This window comes from Gobio gobio (assembly GCF_949357685.1).
Source record: "Gobio gobio genome assembly, chromosome: 4".
Classification (NCBI taxonomy): domain Eukaryota; kingdom Metazoa; phylum Chordata; class Actinopteri; order Cypriniformes; family Gobionidae; genus Gobio; species Gobio gobio.
The window spans coordinates 58466161-58485686 of record NC_137100.1 but is presented as its reverse complement, the minus strand read 5'-3'; the positions used below and the strand labels follow the sequence as shown (position 1 = coordinate 58485686).

At 37.1% G+C, this 19526-nt stretch overlaps 1 protein-coding gene across 1 annotated transcript; it reads left to right on the top strand.

The window, feature by feature from the left end:
- Positions 1 to 15729: 15729 nt before the first annotated feature.
- On the top strand, positions 15730 to 18621 carry selenoe (selenoprotein e; the record flags this gene model as incomplete). Its single annotated transcript, XM_079815035.1, has 4 exons — positions 15730 to 15846; positions 16573 to 16649; positions 16929 to 17007; positions 18478 to 18621. The coding sequence occupies 4 exons, from the start codon at positions 15730 to 15732 to the stop codon at positions 18619 to 18621; spliced, it is 417 nt and encodes a 138-aa protein (XP_079671161.1).
- Positions 18622 to 19526: the final 905 nt, after the last annotated feature.

Below are 19526 nucleotides of genomic sequence, written 5' to 3'. Positions count from 1 at the left end.
TCTTCTCCTAGTGGTGAACCTGTATTCTCGGTGCGTTTCAGCATCTCATTTAAACACAGTCTGGATTCATTAAAAAGTGTCAGTATCTTTAAAGCTGTGTCTACATCCTGTTCCTCTTTCACACCCGCTCTTCTCTCACTCTCCCTCTCTCACTCGCTGGGCTTCAGCCATTTCACAGAGCATGTGTTTTTCATTAGGAGAGTTGGATTAGAGCACAAGGGCAGATCTGCAATGGTGGCAATCCACACTCCTCTCCTTCTCTGCTTTCCCTCCATTATCACATATACGATCAGCTTCGGCCATTCGCCGCACATATGACCATCCAGCCTGATGATGTCACCACAGCCGTTGCTGCGAATCTACCCTCAAAATCTAAATATATAAACCTGACCTGAAATTCCCATAATCCTCTACTCTGGAGGTTATAACTTCTAATCATAGATCGGAATACAAGAGAAACCTAAAATCATGGTTTAACTGAGTCTGCGTTGCCAGAAATAAGTAATCGCCATCATTTTTTGGTGATGAAAGTTGAAACAAAATGTGAGCATGTGTGTGCGTCTATGCCCTGAGGATCCAGACGTCCAGGATCAAACAGTGCTTGTTTTGGAAACAGGGGGAAGCACTACCTAAATGCTGAGTTTGGAGAAAAACAACGGAGAGGGAGGGGAAAAAAGAGAAGGGAAAAAAAAAAAAGAGGAGAGGATGAGAGCCCAAAGGATCCGGTGGAGGAAATGGCTCCTGCTCATTATGTGTGCTTCTGGAGAACAGCATGCTGGGAAACGGACGGCAGTAATGCGTGTGTGTGTGTGTGTGTGTGTGTGTGCAGCAGATCATATGTGTGTGTTGACGTGTGTACAGGGATGGTGGCGTTCTCGCTTAGGAGAGAGAGAACGGAAGAGCTCGTAAAAAGTGTTTTTTGATGTTTAGCCAGAGGCGTGTGTGTCTGAGTTTCAAGACAAAACTGATGACAAATGAACTTTCTTTTTAACAATATGAATATATGGTTTAAATGAGGATTTTGCATGATTTATTACCATATAAAGCCTACTGTATCATATTTGATACCAACATTTCTAAGGCCTCTAAATTATCAACATGCATTTGAAAATTGAACATGACCGTGACTGCATTTTGCTCAGTTTGGGCCACTGAATAAAACATATTCTCCTATATCATACTACATGAGCCATAAAAGCCTGATGTATCAAATATGATGCTTAACAAAAAAAAATATGCAAACTGAAGTATTTTGTCTAAAAGTTCAGCACATTCAAATGTATGTTTATGTTGCACAAGTGCCCACTACTGGCAGAACCCTTGCAAAAAACACCAAGCCCTTGATCACTTAGAATCGGATATGGAGCCGCTTATAAACATGTTTATGCGCCTTTCTGTAGGCCTGTATCTATACATAGGCTGTTCAAAAATAAATATAAAAATATTTATATTATATATTAAAAAAATATGTATTGAAAATAATACAATTAACTATACTTCTGTAAAAAAAAACAGTCTACTTAAAGGTGCAGTGTGTAAATTTTAGCGGCATCTAACGGTGAGGTTGTGAATGTGCAATCACCCACCTCTCACCCCTCCCTTCCGAAGCACATAGAGAAGCTATCAAAGATGTCATCGTCTAAGACAGCAGAGAGTAGCTAGCGCTCTGTAGAGCAGTTTGTCCGTTTAGGGCTACTTTAGAAACATGGTGGCGCAAAATGGCGACTTCACCGTAAGGGGACCTGCGGTTTATGTAGATAGAAATGACTCATTCTAAGGTAATAAAAACATAACGGTTCATTTATCCACTCTTTATACACCACTGAAAACAGTTATGTATATTATATTGCATTTCTGTCAATAGATCCTCATAAATATTACACACTGCACCTTTAAGGTAGCTACAAGTATTAAAGGGGTGGTAAAACACGATTTCACTTTACTTACTTTAGCTAGTGTGCAGTGTTAATTTCGTTGACAAATAATTTTCATCATAATTTTCGTCAACGACCTTTTTTCACTGACGAAAACGAGACGATAACTAGTGTTGGATGACAAAAACTATAACAAAAATCAACTGTCATTTTCGTCAACAAATAAAAACGAGACGAAAGTGTTAGGGAGGGTCGATTAGGGAAGAGATCCAGTCAGAACTGATATCCTGTGTAACAGATGCGCACATTTGATTTGAACGTGCTGATCTAACCGCTGGAAAACACAGCGCTGTTGCGCTTCTACAGGCTCACCCCCGCATCCTCAATACAGCACTTCAGAGCGGTTCACAATCAATGAACATTAGCGCACATTTATGCCATGCAATTGTTTATGAACTAATGCTGATGAATAATGACAATGTTTACTTTACGATGTTTATATAGTTTTAGACGGTTGTAAAAATGCATATTTTATCTCATCTGAACTTGAATGAGCTTTTGCAACTGCAACAGAGACGTAGACATTTCAAAATAAGAGTCCCGGTGTATTTCGAGCTTGCTTATCATTAAAGGGTTAGTTCACCCAAAAATGAAAATTCTGTCATTAATTACTCACCCTCATGTTGTTCGAGACCCGTAAGACCTCCGTTCATACTCGGAACACAAATGAAGATATTTTTGTTGAAAGCTGATGGCTGAGAAAGGCTTCAGATAGGCCTCCATTGGCATTCAGTACACTTATACTCCCAAGGCCGATAAAAGGCACTTAAAACATCGTTACAAAGTCCATCTCACCACAGTGACTCTACAATAATCTTACGATGCGACGACAATAGTTTTTGTGCGCAAAAAAAATCAATATAACACCTTTTTCCAACTTGTTACTGCCTTCCGTGTGTGCCTCCACGACGCATGCGCGAGAATATGACGCAGATCCGACGTTCGGACAGATGACCCAGAAGCGATTTGTTTACAATCAGAGGAAGACGCGCGTGTCTGAGCTGTTGGATTCTACATTGATCGTGCTTTAGGTCTCAGCGTAGTTCTCAAAATGGGGCTTAAGCATGCATTTCATGGATTCCCGAACCCCGGCGCTACGTCATATTCTCGCGCATGCGTCATGGAGGCACACGCGGAAGGCAATAACAAGCTGGATAAAGGTGTTATTTTGATTTTTTTTTGCGCACAAAAACTATTGTCATCGCATCGTAAGATTATTGTAGAGTCACTGTGGTGAGATGGACTTTGTAATGACATTTTAAGTGCCTTTTATTGGTCTTGGGAGTGTAAATGTACTGAATGCCAACAATGGAGGCCTATCTGAAGCCTTTCTCAGCCATTAGCTTTCAACAAAAATATCTTCATTTGTGTTTCGAATATGAATGGAGGTCTTACGGGTGTCGAACGACATAAGGGTGAGTAATTAAAGACAGAATTTTCATTTTTGGGTGAACTAACCCTTTAAAAGTCACGCATTATATATTCATTTTTGGTTACACAATAAACTGTATTTCATTTCATTCCCATTTAATTTATAGTCAGGAGGAAAGACGAGTATTTGACACATATTCAATAAAGTATCAGGGTTATAATAGTTAACTAAAACCATTTAAAAAAACTTAATTAGGCCTACTTGAAATTAAATAAATGTTAACTGAAATAAAAAAAATGTAATAAACAAACTTATTTGAAGCTTTAGCTTAACCTGATATGGCCTACTGACTTAAACAGAAATACAAAGTTATAAAAACTATATAGCTGTTTTTAAAAAACAGACAAAAAAGTGAATTGAGCTCTCTTTCGTGTATTTTTAATGTTAAAAACAAAATTATGTCAAAATGTCAGTTCAAGTGACAGTCGGTTATGTAATGCTTAAATGCTTAATGTATTACAATTTAGCTAAACTAATTAGATTTTAGGAGACTAAATCTACTGTAGATTTAGTCAATTAAAATCGTATGATATTTAGTCGACTAAAACTAGACTAAAACTAAAAACAATTTAGGTGACTAAAATATGACTAAAACTAAATGGTATTTTAGTCAAAAGACTATGACTAAAACTAAATAAAAATTTGCTGTCAAAATGAACACTGCTAGTGTGTAATGTTGCTGTTTGAGCATAAACAACATCTGCAAAGTTACAACGTTCAAAGTTTAAAGCAAAGGGAGATTGCTTTTAAAGAAATCAATTTCTAAGGACGACAGCAAACGGCCGGTAGGGACTACAGACATTCCTCCAGGGTCTCTGACATCACCAGCAATATTTACATCAACCCCTCCTCCGAGAATATTAAATAAGGGGGGGGCGAGGCCATTTTGTATTGCTGTGGAGAAGAGTTAGTAGGCTGGAGTGTTGTTGCCGCAATGCTGACGAAACGCTGCTATTTTCATCCGGATTGCAGGTCCACTTTGTTCAGCCTTCCTAGGGACGGGGGTGCGTTGCAGTGCGTTTAACATACAACATGTTATGTGCATGTGTGTATGAGACAGAGGGGAACACGGTCGCATTTGCAGCAGATATATGCTGCCCATCATAAATCAAAGCACGAGACAGACAGGGGTCGGAGGAGAAGACCGGAAAATGTGATATGGACAATATTCGCCTGTATTTGCAATTCATGAGCCGCGGTTCAGCTGCGCGAGACAAACACTGCCAGTGTGAATCATGCACAACGGGCGCGCGGCTCCCGCTGCACATTTCACAGAGGAAAGCGTCCACAATCTTCGCGAGTTCAATGCAGGATTCGCACAACGGCTTGTCCTGAAGGATGGATTTAAAAACAGAAGCTGTTTACGGGCCACAACCTGTAAGTATGAATTATTTTTCATCGATGTGCTTTCCCGTAATAGTTCGTATTGTTAATTGTACGTTGTAGCAAGGAAGTAAACAAATGACAACGCTGTTTGGCTCTGCAAACCAGTTTATTAAATGCTCATTCATACTTCACGTTATCCGACAAACACCTAACGTTACAAACTTTTTTTTAAAATCTCAACAGCAAACTTGGAATTAGTGTAAATTATTCTTTGATTAGAGCTTTTATGTATTGTTTATCTACATGCTTGTTTATCTACAGGCATGCTAAACATGGTTCTTTGTTTGATTTGGCTACTATAGTAAAGCCAATGTTTAGTGTTTGTTTTGGGTTAATAGTTCTTGCGACAGATATTTGGCTATAATCGTTCTAAAAATACAAAAGTAACAGTGCCATTCAGTAGCGATCACTATAGATCCGCAGTCTTTACTCTTGAGGACTGAACAGGTTCTGCTCGATCATCTTCACTAAAATTGTCTGGGTCCGATTCAGGCTCAAATTGGTATGGTTTTATTGACGCCATTGTTTACTACCAAAGCACACACTACTGGTAAAGGTAAGGGGCGTGACGTTTCCGACAAACGTGCACTAGGCGGTTAGCGAATCACAACACACTGGGCCAGCTAACCAATCTGAGCCCATTGCGTATTTTCGAGGGACCGGCTTCATACAACCCGGAAACCATCAGACCGTTTTTACAAGGAGGGACAGAGCAGTGTAGAATAAAGGTCAAATATATGAAAAATAATGCAATTTTTTAAAAACGAAGCATGAGCACGTTACAGTGCACCCCACAAACACAATCAAGCCTTCGAAAGAATGTGTTTTACCACCCCTTTAAGGCCCATTCACACCAAGGACGATAACTATAGATATAGTTCTAAAAATCGCTCTAAATATTAAACAGCAGTTTACACCAAAGCAACAACGATAACAGCACAGAGAAATTAGATCATCGGAATCACTTTCAGAATGATTTTATCGAGCTGATGAAGGATAAAAACAGACAGCCAATCAGAATCCATCCTGCTGTAACTAGCTTGAGCATTTATGCTGCCTTCATGTGCTATCATAATTATCGTAATTACTAGTTTCCTAGTTAACCTGTTAAACTGCAACCCCACTTTGGGGCTCACAGCTGAAAACGACCTACCTGAATTAAAACAATTATAGCTCCTGAGAACAGTGTGCTACAGGCACAATTAAGGTATCTTTGGAAAGAAGACACTTGGGACTCTACTAAAAAGCAATCAGAGTTGATAATTCTCAAACAGATAAAAAATTATAATAGTTGAAATGCCTCAAAAATTATTTGCACTACACAGAATGTTGTATTATTTCATGTAAAAATATATGAAAATAGACCTGGAGGAATCCAGTTCAGTTATGGATTGAAAGCCACACGACTTATCAGTTTATATTTCAAGTTTGAGGAAGATATAATGAAAAATGTGGTTCCTGCAAGCTTTTTTCCAAGACTATGTCTGTTCCATTTCTCCCTCCGCCTGCTTGAGGCACATCCCCAGAAATGACATCTCCCAACTAAAACAATTGCAGTTGCTGAACAATTTGCACTACATGCACAATTTAGACATCTTTAAAAAGAAGACACTTTAGAGTTTATTACCCAAACATTAAAGTAGAAAAAACTTAGAAAGACAAACAGTTATAGAAGTTGAAGTGTCTTGAAGATGATTTGTGCTACAATGAACACTTTATTATTTGATGTAAAAATATATGAAAATAAGCCTGGAGGAATCCAGTTAGTTAATGAATTGAAAGGCACAAGTCTCATCAGTTTATATTTAAAATTTGACGAAGATATCATGAAAAATGGGGTTCCTGCATGCTTTTTTCTAAGAATATGTCCAGGTGCCAAGAAACCTAAAGGAGACTTGATAACCTAATGTTATGAAGTGTACTGCAAGCTGTTTTAGCCATCATATATGATGCTTGAATGCTTTTTCAACTATAAAATAATAGGCAGAACCATAAGACTTTGTATTAGTGATTTATTTGTACAACAGAACTTATAAAAATATAATAAAAATGAAATATTAATAAAAAAAGAGCTAAACTTCTTTGCATCTGAAAATACAACAAGTAATATAAGTATAATAACTATAAATATAACTAGTAATATAAATAACAATATAATATAAATATATAGCTATAAAAACACACACAATTTGCAAATGTAAAAAAAAAAAACATTTACTGGCCTTTTACTGGCGGATTCAGGTCTACAACAGCAAGTGCAGATCTTGAAGAATCTGAAAGCGTTCTTCTCTTTTCTGCTGGTTGGCTGGTGCTTGGATGCCATAGCTCATCTGAAGACTCAACCTGATGCCTGTAGAATGGCAAGGAAAGGAAAGAGAATTAGCACTGCATGTCCTATTTCTGTATAGTTTGCCCATTCAATCAACAATCACACTGTCATCATTCACTCTAATTACAGGCCATCCCATGAACAATGAAACTGATGGGCAGTCGGTTAGACAGCATTCATATTGACGGCCACCTATACATTCTCACACAGCCCAAGCATCAATCTAACGGCCGGCTATACAGTGAGCATTCATATTGACGGCGGCCCATACATTCGCACACAGTCCTACAATCAATATAATGGCCGGTGATACAGTGAGCATTCAACAATCACACAGATGGTCGGCCGTCTGTGTGTGCTAGAAAAAATGCTAAATATCAGTATATGTATAATCTATACTGGTATATTGTAATTTTTCTAGCACACAGGAAAAACATAAAATAAATACAGTCTCAATATATATATATATATATATATATATATATATATATATATATATATATATATATATATATATATATATATATATATATATAAACAATTACTGGTGTTATATATATATATGTTTTATTTACACACACATGGGGAAAAAATATATATACTTTTTCCCCATGTGTGCTAGGAAAAATGCAAAATATCAGCATATGTATAATGCATACTGGTATATTGTAATTTTTCTAGCACACAGGAAAAACATAAAATAAATACAGTCTCAATATATATATATATATATATATATATATATATATATATATATATATATATATATATATATATATATATATATATATATATATATATATATAAACAATTACATGTGTTATATATATATATATGTTTTATTTACATACACATGGGGAAAAATTATATATACTTTTTCCCCATGTGTGCTAGGAAAAATGCAAAATATCAGCATATGTATAATGCATACTGGTATATTGCATTTTTTCTAACACACAGAAACAATAAAATAAATACATTCTCACACACATTCTCAATATACATAAACAACTACACAGCAACTCACCGGTATGTTATTGGATCAGCTCTGTCAACAAGCACCGCCATCGCTGTCTTGACTCTTCTCAATGGTTTTCCACACCGCTGCTTCGAGTGAGCTCAAATAAAGCATCTTCAACACAATAAAAACTTCTTTTGACGATCCATTGGATAATACATTCCGTCCAGTTAGTAAGATTAGCAAACAGTTACTACAAAGAGACCGTCTGTTTGTTTACTAGCCCGTTAGCTTTATGCTGTCAGTGGGGGTGTGTCAAACTCGCTGCATCTCGTGGGGAGATTGCGCCACATTGGCACATTCAAATGAATAAATATTCACGCCCATGTGACAAATATACACATGCAAGATCTCGTTGGAATCGTGTGCTCATTGGCTACATTTTCTGTCAGTCATGACGATTCAATGCTTTTATTGGCTCCAGATAAACAGACATTATCATTGGATGAGCACGTCATGACATCAGATAAAACGAGTGCCATGGTTGGATATTTTTGACTATATCGCGGCTATCTTTGCATGTTTTTGAGTGGGGTTAGTTGTATTTTGTTCGTAACATTCTAAGGTATAAACCCATGCCACTTTATGCTACCGGGAGACTGTTTTTGGTGCATTATTTTATTGCATAACAGTCTAGTATGATACTTCGCTCCGCGGAAATGCGATGTAAACAAAGGATTAACCATCAATATTACACCGTTATTGTTTCGTTGGATTAAAATGCTCTATGGGATGTTATTCAGTGGACCTTCACCTTTCCATTCATTCTGGAATTTTTAGCAGAGGATTCGTGTGTGGCTCGTAATTAGGACATTAAAGGTAGGTGCTCTGTTTTTAATTATGCTTGATTTGATGTGTATTGCTTACATTCATGCAAAAATACAGCCGTTATAAGCTTTTCATTGAAAAACAGTGGTCTGTCCTCGATGCTTGAGGTTTAGACCTTTAGAATGATATATAGTTTGTCAAGATTAATGATGTTTTTTTGCGTTAAATCTATTAACAAACATTACACTCGTGCTAAAAATAGCGCTTCAACCCGTGCACGTGCTCATGAACGTTAAGGAGTTTTTAAAGAAATTGGACATGAACTCCCTCTCAAATCAAAAATGTAATGCAATGAGCTCAAAATCACGACTTCAGAAGTGGGAAGTAGGAAATTTCCAATAGCACATGAATGCAGCATTAAAGCAGCAGATAAGCACGCTTAGAATAAACCATTGGCGTGGCCGCTACAATTGCGTTATCTTTATAGTAATTTTTTTAGTTATCGTTCTTGGTGTCAACAGGCCTTCAAGGGGTTTAATGTAAAAATGACTCTAATATCAAACTCTAGATTATGTGGGGTGGGGGTAGATTAAGCGCGATCTGCTGTGACATCACAATCATGTTGCATTGTGGTCTTTGGATCTGCCTAAAGTGTACATATTCAGTAGACTCGCTCCCTCTGTCAAAATCAAAGGGTCAAGGGTCTGTCCAAATAAACTTCTCTCACCAACTTGACGAAGTTGAATGCACTTTAAAAAGGCGGTGGAGATTCCCCCCGAGGGGAAGTGCTTAGGGAAGTATCGCTGCGTCCGAAATTGCATACTTCCCTACTATATAGTAGGTGAAAAATAAGAAAAAAGAAGTATGTCTGAATTCACAGTACTCATAAAAGAGCAGGCAAAAAGTACACAGATGACCTACTACTTCCGGCGAGATCCTGAAGTGTGCATATGATGGACACTTTACTATCCCATGAGGCCACGGGAGAGGATTTGTGAATAGCAGTGAAGTGACGTAACTGACGCTGGTAGGTCACATGATAATGACAACATGGCGAATGTAGTACGCCCAGATTACATTTATACTACACACATTCATACTATATAGAACATACATTTTATCGGCCATGAGTACCTATTCAAGAGATTATGCGATCTCGGATGCAGCCATAGTCTAAAAGTTGAGTTATGCTGCCTTCACGTGCTATCGGAAATGTGATAATTCCCTCTTCTGAAGTCGTGATTACGAGCTCATCGCATTGAAGTTGGGAGGTCGAAATGGGAGGGCGTTCATGTGCAATTTTAACCTAGGAAACTCATATTTATGATAATTCCGAGAGCATGTGAAGGCAGCATTAATCCAAAATGGCAGCACAGCTGAAAGGTTTGTTTGAACTGCGCCCTCTACTGTACAGGCGTGAATTTGCATTTCCTTAAGACTTAAAGGATTAGTTCACTTTTAAATAAACTTTTGCTGATAATTTACTCACCCCCATCAGTAGAATGAGGCATCTACAATTGATATATCTATGACCAAGCTCGTATTTTGACCTCACTTAGCGGAAGTTATGGCGGAGCTCAGAGATGATCACGTTCGTCTGACAAGAGGAAAAATAATAGCATAAATACTGCTCGGTTTCTTGCAGAAACTGATCGTTTTGCTAGATAAGGGTGACATGGGGGTGAGTAAATTATCAGCAAAAGTTTTTTTAAAAGTGAACTAATCCTTTAAGGCTGATTTAGGCCCTGTGTGGCACCAGTGTGGGCTCAGCAGAAGTGTGCATCCAGGCCGCTTATCGACCTCAAAGGGGGCGCTCGCAAGCACCCTTCTGAGACCTAAAATGACAAATGGGACACCCTGCGGTCTCATGGACTTAAAGGGATAGTTTACCCAAAAATTAAAATTTGACATTTATCTGTTTACCCCCAGGCCATCCAAGGTGTAGGTGTCTTTGTTTCGTCAGTAGAACACAAATGGAGATTTTTAACTTCAACCGTTGCTGTGTGTCACTCGTATAATGCTTGTCAATGGTGACTAAATCTATTAGGGTAAAAAAAACATGCACAGACAACTTCAAATTAATCCAGGCTCGTGACGACACATTAATGTCTTAAGACACGAAACGATCGGTTTGTGCGATAAACCGAACAGTATTTATATAATTTTTTACCTCAAATACAACACCATGTCCAACAGCCCTGAAAGCGCAGCACTTCCGGGAAAGAAGGTCAATGTACACGATCTAGAGTAGAGACATCACTTCCTGTGTGTGAGGTCTCTACACGATCAGGCGCAGTTTACGCAAACGCCAGAAGTGCTCTCGCGCTCGTATACAGTAAACAATGAGTGACGTATACGAGCACGAGAGCACTTCTGGCGTTTGCGTAAACTACGCCAGATCGTCTGGTCTGATCGGCTGGTCTGATCGGCTGTTGGACATGGTGTTGTATTTGAGGTAAAAAAATTATATAAATACTGTTCGGTTTATCGCACTAACCGATCGTTTCGTGTCTTAAGACATTAATGTGTCGTCACGAGCCTGGATTAATTTGAAGTTGTCTGTGCATGTTTTTTTTACCCTAATAGATTTAGTCACCATTGACAAGCATTATATGAGTGACACACAGCAACGGTTGAAGTTAAAAATCTCCATTTGAGTTCTACTGAAGAAACAAAGACACCTACACCTTGGATGGCCTGGGGGTAAGCAGATAAATGTCAAATTCATTTTTGGGTGAACTATCCTTTAACGGACACGCAGCGGCCATGGTAAGTCCACAAGACCGAAAGTGCACATGAAGTGTGCCATTTGACCGTAGCCTCTACGCCATGGGCTACGTGTCGATTTTCATTTACACTTCTGCGTCCTTGTCCGCGTCGACGTGCAGTTACACATGCAGAGGGATCATGTGTACCCCGGAGGGAGGGGTTCTGGCAGACCAATCACAGCGCTTGCGGTCCGCGTAGAATTGACACACTACATTTTTGGAGAGGTAAATGTCAGGGTATGTCGTAGCAGGCTACGCGTGCAACACAAAGCCTACGATGTAGCTACGGCGTACACTCGACTCAGAAGTATAAATTAAGCTTTACTCATTTCACTTTTGGTGTGAAAGGACCTTTACATTTGCCAAAAAATAAAACTTTACTCTCATTTTGCTATTAAAAAACAAACAAGAGTATGCCCAGGTGATAAAAAGTAACGTGACATTACTCTCCATAAAAAGTCATTAGTAATGCAATTAGTTACTTTTTAGGGAGTAACACAATATTGCAATGCATTACTTTTAGAAGTAACTTTCCCCAACACCGACCAGCTATGATGGATTTTCTGCAGGGAAATGGAGTCAAAAGTTCACAATGAAATGTCAGAGATCTCAATATGAACACAAACATTTGTCATTAATGATCTGAGCTGTGCTCACATTAATTTTTATAGATCTATACTCCTACTGTATGTCAACAATCACTGACATACATTGTTGTTTCTCCTAAGGGATTTTAGGAACATCTGAAAACATTACTAATATCTAATAACAATGTCTAAAAACTCCATTAAGTTTCAAGCCATAAAACGATCCTTTAGGACAACAGTCTTGTTGAAGCTCAAGTCTCAGACCAATTGCTTAGTCACATCTTCGCAGAATTACATTGCTCTTAATGTCTTGCCTGCAGATATTGTGATTTTCAGGTCCAGGGAGGAAATCTGGGTCTTTTCAGAGGGAGACAACTGTGTCATCTGACACATGAGTGTCTGGCCACAGCTATAGAGACAGACAGACAGACAGACAGACAGACGGGGCCCCAGCTCTGCCTTTGGATGATGGACCATGATGGTTTCATTGCTGCATTCCTATAGAGAATGGTTTATTTTCGTTGGAAACATAATTGTCTGTGGCAAGAGTTTTGGAAGCTCTTTTACCCAAAACACAGCAAAAAGTCCATCCTGTACCATGGTCGCCCTCTATAGGTGACCTAAAATCAACACACACCCCCTTTAATGAATCGTATTATGCAAGTCCATTGAAACAGAATATACCCATACAGAAGTCATTCATTTGAGTATGTATATAGTTTGCTACTGTATATAAATACACAGAAAAAGGGGCTTATACCAGATGTGAGTTGACATTACAGGTTGCATGCACTGCCTTGATCCTGTGTTATTCTGTGATGTGCTCGTACGTCCACATTTCATAAATTAAAAAATAAAATAAAGAGTTATGATAACAGCACTGATTGAGTTGTATTTGATTATTTCTTTCATGATTGGTTATTAAAAATATTTTTTAAATGTTAAAATATCAAACGGAATGAATATAAACATAATTAATATTTAACAGAACAAACTTGAGTATATTTACAATTTAATCAAATCCATATACTAATTTCAATCTCACGGGACATTTCTTTTTTTCAGTTCAAAACAACAGAAGAAACAAGTATTGTTTGTTCATTAAATTGTCATTATTTACAAATAATTAATATATTGTACTGCAGAAATGTATGTGGTGTTAATCTTGAACCATAATCAGTAAAAGCTAATCTCAAATATAGCTAATTATGCAAAAAAAAAAATGGGAAAGCTCAGTTTACTTACTTTTATCCAAAGCAACTTATAAGTGGAGAAGCGTCATAAGTAATTTATTGTACAGCGTAAAAACTTATATCATACAATTTGAATATAAAACAAAGTTATAAATCAAAATATTTTTAAAAAGTCACACATACATAAATTATATGGAAGTGTTAGGACACCCTATTGAATTCAATGGTTTTCTGTATCAGGACATAATAAAAAAAAAAAATAATAATAATCTGGTCCTTTGCAGGTCTTAATTTGGAAAATAAAAGTTCATGACAGTACAATTAGAAAAATATGGGTCAAGTATGACATTTTTGGAAGGGTTGCCAGCAGAAAGCTTCTCTCTAAAAAGAACATGGCAGCACGGCTTAGGTGTGCAAAGTTGCATCTGAACAAACCTCAAGACTTCTAGAACAATGTTCTTTGAACAGACGAGATCAAAGTGGAGATGTTTGGCCATAATGCACAGTGCCAAGTTTGGTGAAAACCAAACACAGCATAGCAACACAAACACCTCATACAAAAAGTTAAGCATGCTGGAAGCATTGTAGCCACAGGACCTGGGCACCTCACAGTCACTGAGTCGACCATGAACTCCCCTAGTGTCAAATGTGAGGCCATTTGTCTAACAGCTAAAGCTTGGCCGAAATTGGGTCATGCAACCGGACAATGATCCGAAGATCACCAGCAAATCTACAACAGAATGGCTGAAAAAGAAAAGAATGAAGGTGTTGCAATGGCCCAGTCAAAAATGCTGTGACAAGAGCTGTGACAAATGCCCACAAACCTTAACAAACTGAAGCAGTGTTGTAAAGAGTGGACTAAAATTCCTCCAGAATGATGTGAAGGACAGAAAATTATTACTTCAAGTTATTGCTGCTAAAAGTAGATCTACAGGCAATTGAATGATAGCATGTCCTAACTTTGTCACTCGTGGTTTTTACCTCTTGACTTTATTTTTGCAAAAGAAATAATGACAGTGTAATATGTCATGTGTTGTTGTTCATCTGAGGTTTTATTTTCCAAATTGTAAGACCTGCCAAGCACTAGATGATTTTTTTTATTATGTCCTGATACAGAAAATCATGGAATTCAATAGGGTGTCCTAACATTTCCACATGACTGTATATATTAAATATTATAAAAAATAATACGTTTAGAAAACAAACAATATATAAACAAACAATGGATATATATTTGTATATACAGTATACTTATATATATACCCGCACACACACATTTATAATGCATACATATAATGTATCTTTTAAAATATTTTATATACGTGATGTGACTATTTTTTAACTTGATATTTATATTCAAATTGTATGATAAAACATTATTATTATTAAAAGCTGTATAATAAAATGACTTACAACGCTGCTCCACTTATAAGTTGCTTAAATGTAGAATTTTCTATCAATATTTATTTCATAAAGAATCTATTAATAACTATTCATATTTAATATTCACTGTTTTACACCATCAATATGCTCTCTAAAAAGTGAGCTAAAATGCCCTTTTATTGAAGAAAAAGAGGTTCATATGCGTATGTCTTTGTTTTTACCACCTGTTGCTTTAACACCACATACTTTTTGTGTAAGGAAGGATTTAAAAAAAAAAAACTATAAGCACTGAAATATATGAAAGAATTATAGTACAACACAGCCACATGTAGCCTCACTAACTTAAAAAAATTAAATATGATTTTTTTTTTCCCAGGTGTGTAACAATGATCACTGAATCATCCCTCGTTATGTATTCTACAGAATGTGTCACCTCAAAAAGACTAGTTAATAATAACAACAACAAAAAAAAATGGAGCACCATCAATTCAAAGAAGAATTTAAAGACTAACTTTTAACGCCGCTTCATCAGAGCATTGTTCAAACAGCAGCTGTTGTGTTCTGACTTCGCTGGTTATTCATCAGCAGACCGTGGGAGAATCTGACACAGACGCAGCTGGCTCTGTGGCCTCAACTCCTTCATATTGACAAAAAAACACCATTAAAATACAACAAATTTGACTTTAATCGAACAAATAACAGCTTTAAGTTATTTTGGTATGAATTAGTTGACTTTAAATAATCAATCATTTCCCCATACAAAGGTTTTATTTCATTCCCCTGAAGCAAAATCCAACAAATCGACCAATCAGGCTTTGCCACATGGCGTGGGACACCCATCAGAGAACCCATATCTACTCAACTAACCCTCATATCACTAAAGGACCGCAATCTTTTTGGATACGGCGAGGTCTCCCATCCCAACCGCAGTATGTGGCTCACACTGGCGGCCCTTCTGACTCTGTGTGCCTCAGGAAGATGTGCTGAAAACGGTTCAGAAAGCAGTGCTTTGGAGGAAAAGATTGTTATAGCCAGAGGAAAACTTTTGGTGAGTGTTTGACAGCTGATGTGCAAGGGGTTTTGCTCTAAAAAAGTCACTTTCATGGTCCAATGATGTGGCACAGGCCGCGTCAAACTACATTAGCATAGAAGCTAATGATGGTAAAATACACTTCATTGTTATAATTTTGGCCAATATCAACACACACACACACACACTGCTTTTAAAAAGTTAATGTTTTTGAATGAGGTCTCTTCTGCTGCTCAAGGCTGTTTGTTTGATCAAAAATACAGTAAAATTGTGAAATATTATTATTATTAAAAATAGCTGTTAATCTATTTAAAATATATATTATATATATATATATATATTTCTTATTATTAACAAATGTTGAAAACAGCTGTGCTGCTTTTAAGGAAACCGTGCAACTTTTCCCCCCAGGATTCTTTGATGAATAGAAAGTTCAAAAGAACATGATATATTTGAAATAGAAATCTTTTGTAACATTATGAATGTCTTTACAGTCACGTTTAATCAATTTACTACGCCCTTGCTGTACAGAAGTATTCATTTCATTCCTTTAAAAGAAAAAAAATCTTACTGACACCAAACTTTTGAGCAGTAGTGTAGATTGTGTTTAATTAAATATTCTAATAATTGAGAAGAAATTCTCTATAAGCATGACACTTAAATAAATTAAATTCTGTATATGCTATAATGTCATAAAGAACACTTTTTTCTTTTTCTTTAAATCTCTCTTCACTCCCCTCCCAGGCTCCCAGTGTAGTGGGATGATCCATAAAGAAGATGCCAGAGCTCTACAATTTCCTGATGGAGCGATGGGCATTGTAGTATCCTGACATTAAACCTCTCATTTTCTTCTAATTCCTGTTTTCAGTTGAGTACGTGTAGGTGTGCATTATCTTTTTATAGAGCGTCTAAAATTTCTTACAAATGGCTTTGGTAAGACAGCATTTGACAGGAGTGCGAGTGTTAATGAAATCTTTACAGGCCCTCAGTGCGGTTTTCTGTGCTGCCATATGTTTAAACACTTAGAGGCCGGAGTCATGCACTTCATGGCCTCAGAGGTCATTCGCCTGGTGCCGTTAACCTTAACCTGCTGTTTAAAGTCATAACCTGGAGTATGATTCAGGAGAGGATAAAAACCCACGGCTGATCTTCTACAACGATAAGGACGAGGAAGTGAAGGTAAGAACAATGTTATTTTACGTGCAAGTGTAAGCATTGTCATTTTTTTCCACTGAACACATGCTGGAGATATCTGATATTTACTGTATTTGTTACTTGTTGATCATCTTTCACGTCCTTTTCAAATTATTCACTCATTCAAACAAGTGTCACAATCCGTCACAACAGAAGCAATGACATGTGACAGTGTTTTTGTTTTTTCACGGTCTGCTTTTTTTGATTGTTGAATGTAAAAGAGCAGCATGACTATTCTCTTTACCTTCTCCTTTTGTGTTCCATAGAAGAAGAAAAAACTCAACAAAATTGACAAAATGTGTGGGAAAAAAAGAAATGTACAAATTATAAATACAGTGTTTATTTTCAAATTCCTCACATTATTTGAAAATTTCAGGGGGAAAAATATTTTCCACTTCTAAAGACCTTTAAAGGAAAATAAATGTAAGAATATACATTACCAAAAAAGCATACATATCTGTATGTATGTATATGTATGTGTGTGTGTGTGTGTGTGTGTGTGTGTGTGTGTGTGTGTGTGTGTGTGTGTGTGTGTGTGTGTGTGTGTGTGTGTGTGTGTGTGTGTGTGTGTGTGTGTGTGTGTGTGTGTGTGTGTGTGTGTGTGTGTGTGTGTGTGTGTGTGTGTGTGTGTGTGTTATGTAAAACTATAGAAATGTAAAGTAGTAAAAATGTAAAAACTATCTATAAAGTTTAGAAAAAATAAAATAATAAAGCTATAAAAATTAATATGATGATTATAAAATTGTACAAGTAGCCTATCATCAAAGAGTTTAGATATACAAAGGTGGTGCACTTGTATTAAAGGAAGGAAGTGCAATGCAATATGGCGGAATAAGTCCCGCCTTCTTAAAAAAAGAGCCAATCGCATCACTGCAGCTACAGTTAGAGAATTTGCTAGTGTCCACAGTCCACACTAGTGCGTTTTCGTTTTAAAATTAAAACGATTCTCGTCCATACTGGCATTTCCACTGCGTTTCAGAAAAGATCTCCATCTTTGTTTTTAAAAAGTCCCCAATTTGGTCCGTCTTCAAACTAAAACAGGGCCTGCTGTAGAGTTTCCAAAAGTTTCCATAGCAAGAATAAAAGGCATAACCATAGCAAAAGTGATTCTTTTTCAAGCGAAAATGCACTAGAGTAAACCTAGCCTGAAAACCGTATACATAGCGTAGCTTTGACTGGTCTAGCCTGGAAAATGTAGTATTTTGTCAGTATTTTAACGTTTAGAAACAAAATTTGTGAGACAGTTGTCAGATTTTATTGGTGATTTCAAATATGAAATTGAATCGTAATCTTGGTGAACAGCTTTGGAGAATTGGATGTTTCTCCATTCAAAGAGATAGGAGTGACTGAAATAGCCCGCCTGAGAGGCTTTTCAAAGATGGCCGCCCAGTGAAACGTCTTGCCAGGAACTTTGGTATCTTTCACTCCTCTGACAACAATTTGTGCCTACCTCAGATTGTTAAGGTGAAGAAGATGAAGGCAGACGAGATCAGCAGCTTGCTGGATTCTCTGGGTTTCTATAAGAGGTCACAGAAAGGCGAAGAGGTCCCTGAGGAGTTCAAACATTTCCCTTTAAGAGTGCCTCGGGACGAACTGTGACACCCGCTGGTCAGCGCCGGTACTGCAGCCTGCCGTAAATGACGTCCAGGATCTCAAAGTTCAGGAACAGAAACAGATTCTGGACCGACACACCGATGGCTGGAGGCAGTTTGGCGCACCACTGTCCTAATCAAAGAGATTTTACAATAAACTTCTTACAACTTTGGCTTGTGTGTCATTGTTTTGTACTTTTGTCATAAAAATGCATGAGCCTAGCTAGGCCTACATGATTTTCACAAAGGAACACAATTAGCCTACAGAACAAACCCACCGAAATATGACCATTAAAGAAAGTAGGTGACAAGTTGTTGAAGCTGTCAGAATAAACGAGAAGCCTTGAATTGTGCATTCGTTTCACAAAGTCTCATTTCAAACTGAGCTTTTAAAGAATAAACTCATTAATTATAATTGTATTAGGCTATTCAAATTGTGGACTGTTCAAAACAGAGCTTAGAAACATTTACAACAACAACCAGTTCCTTCCAAAATAAACCCACATTAATATTATTAATAAAAAATAAAAAAACGTTTTTAGATTCTTATTTTAATTTTCAACTGACAGTGGTGGCTAAAACGATTTTTGTCATTACATTTATTCCACTGACACATTTATATCTTGTATTGAGCATAAACTTCATTAGCTACATTTGTTAGAATGAGAAATAATTTGCCAAAAGGATATTCAAATATTTTGTGAAAACAAGTCTTCATATTTTATGTTGGTCTACAGGTGTTTAAAACAAGTGAAAATTATTGTATTTTTATTTAATTTATTTTTCTATTTTAATTCGCTGTGTGGTAACAATAGGTATTAACTATGGTTACCATGGTGAGGGTGACATCTTAATCTGCTGTCAGACTCCATCTGTTTCCTTGGATTAGGAGCTGGTTAGCTCTTGAAAGAC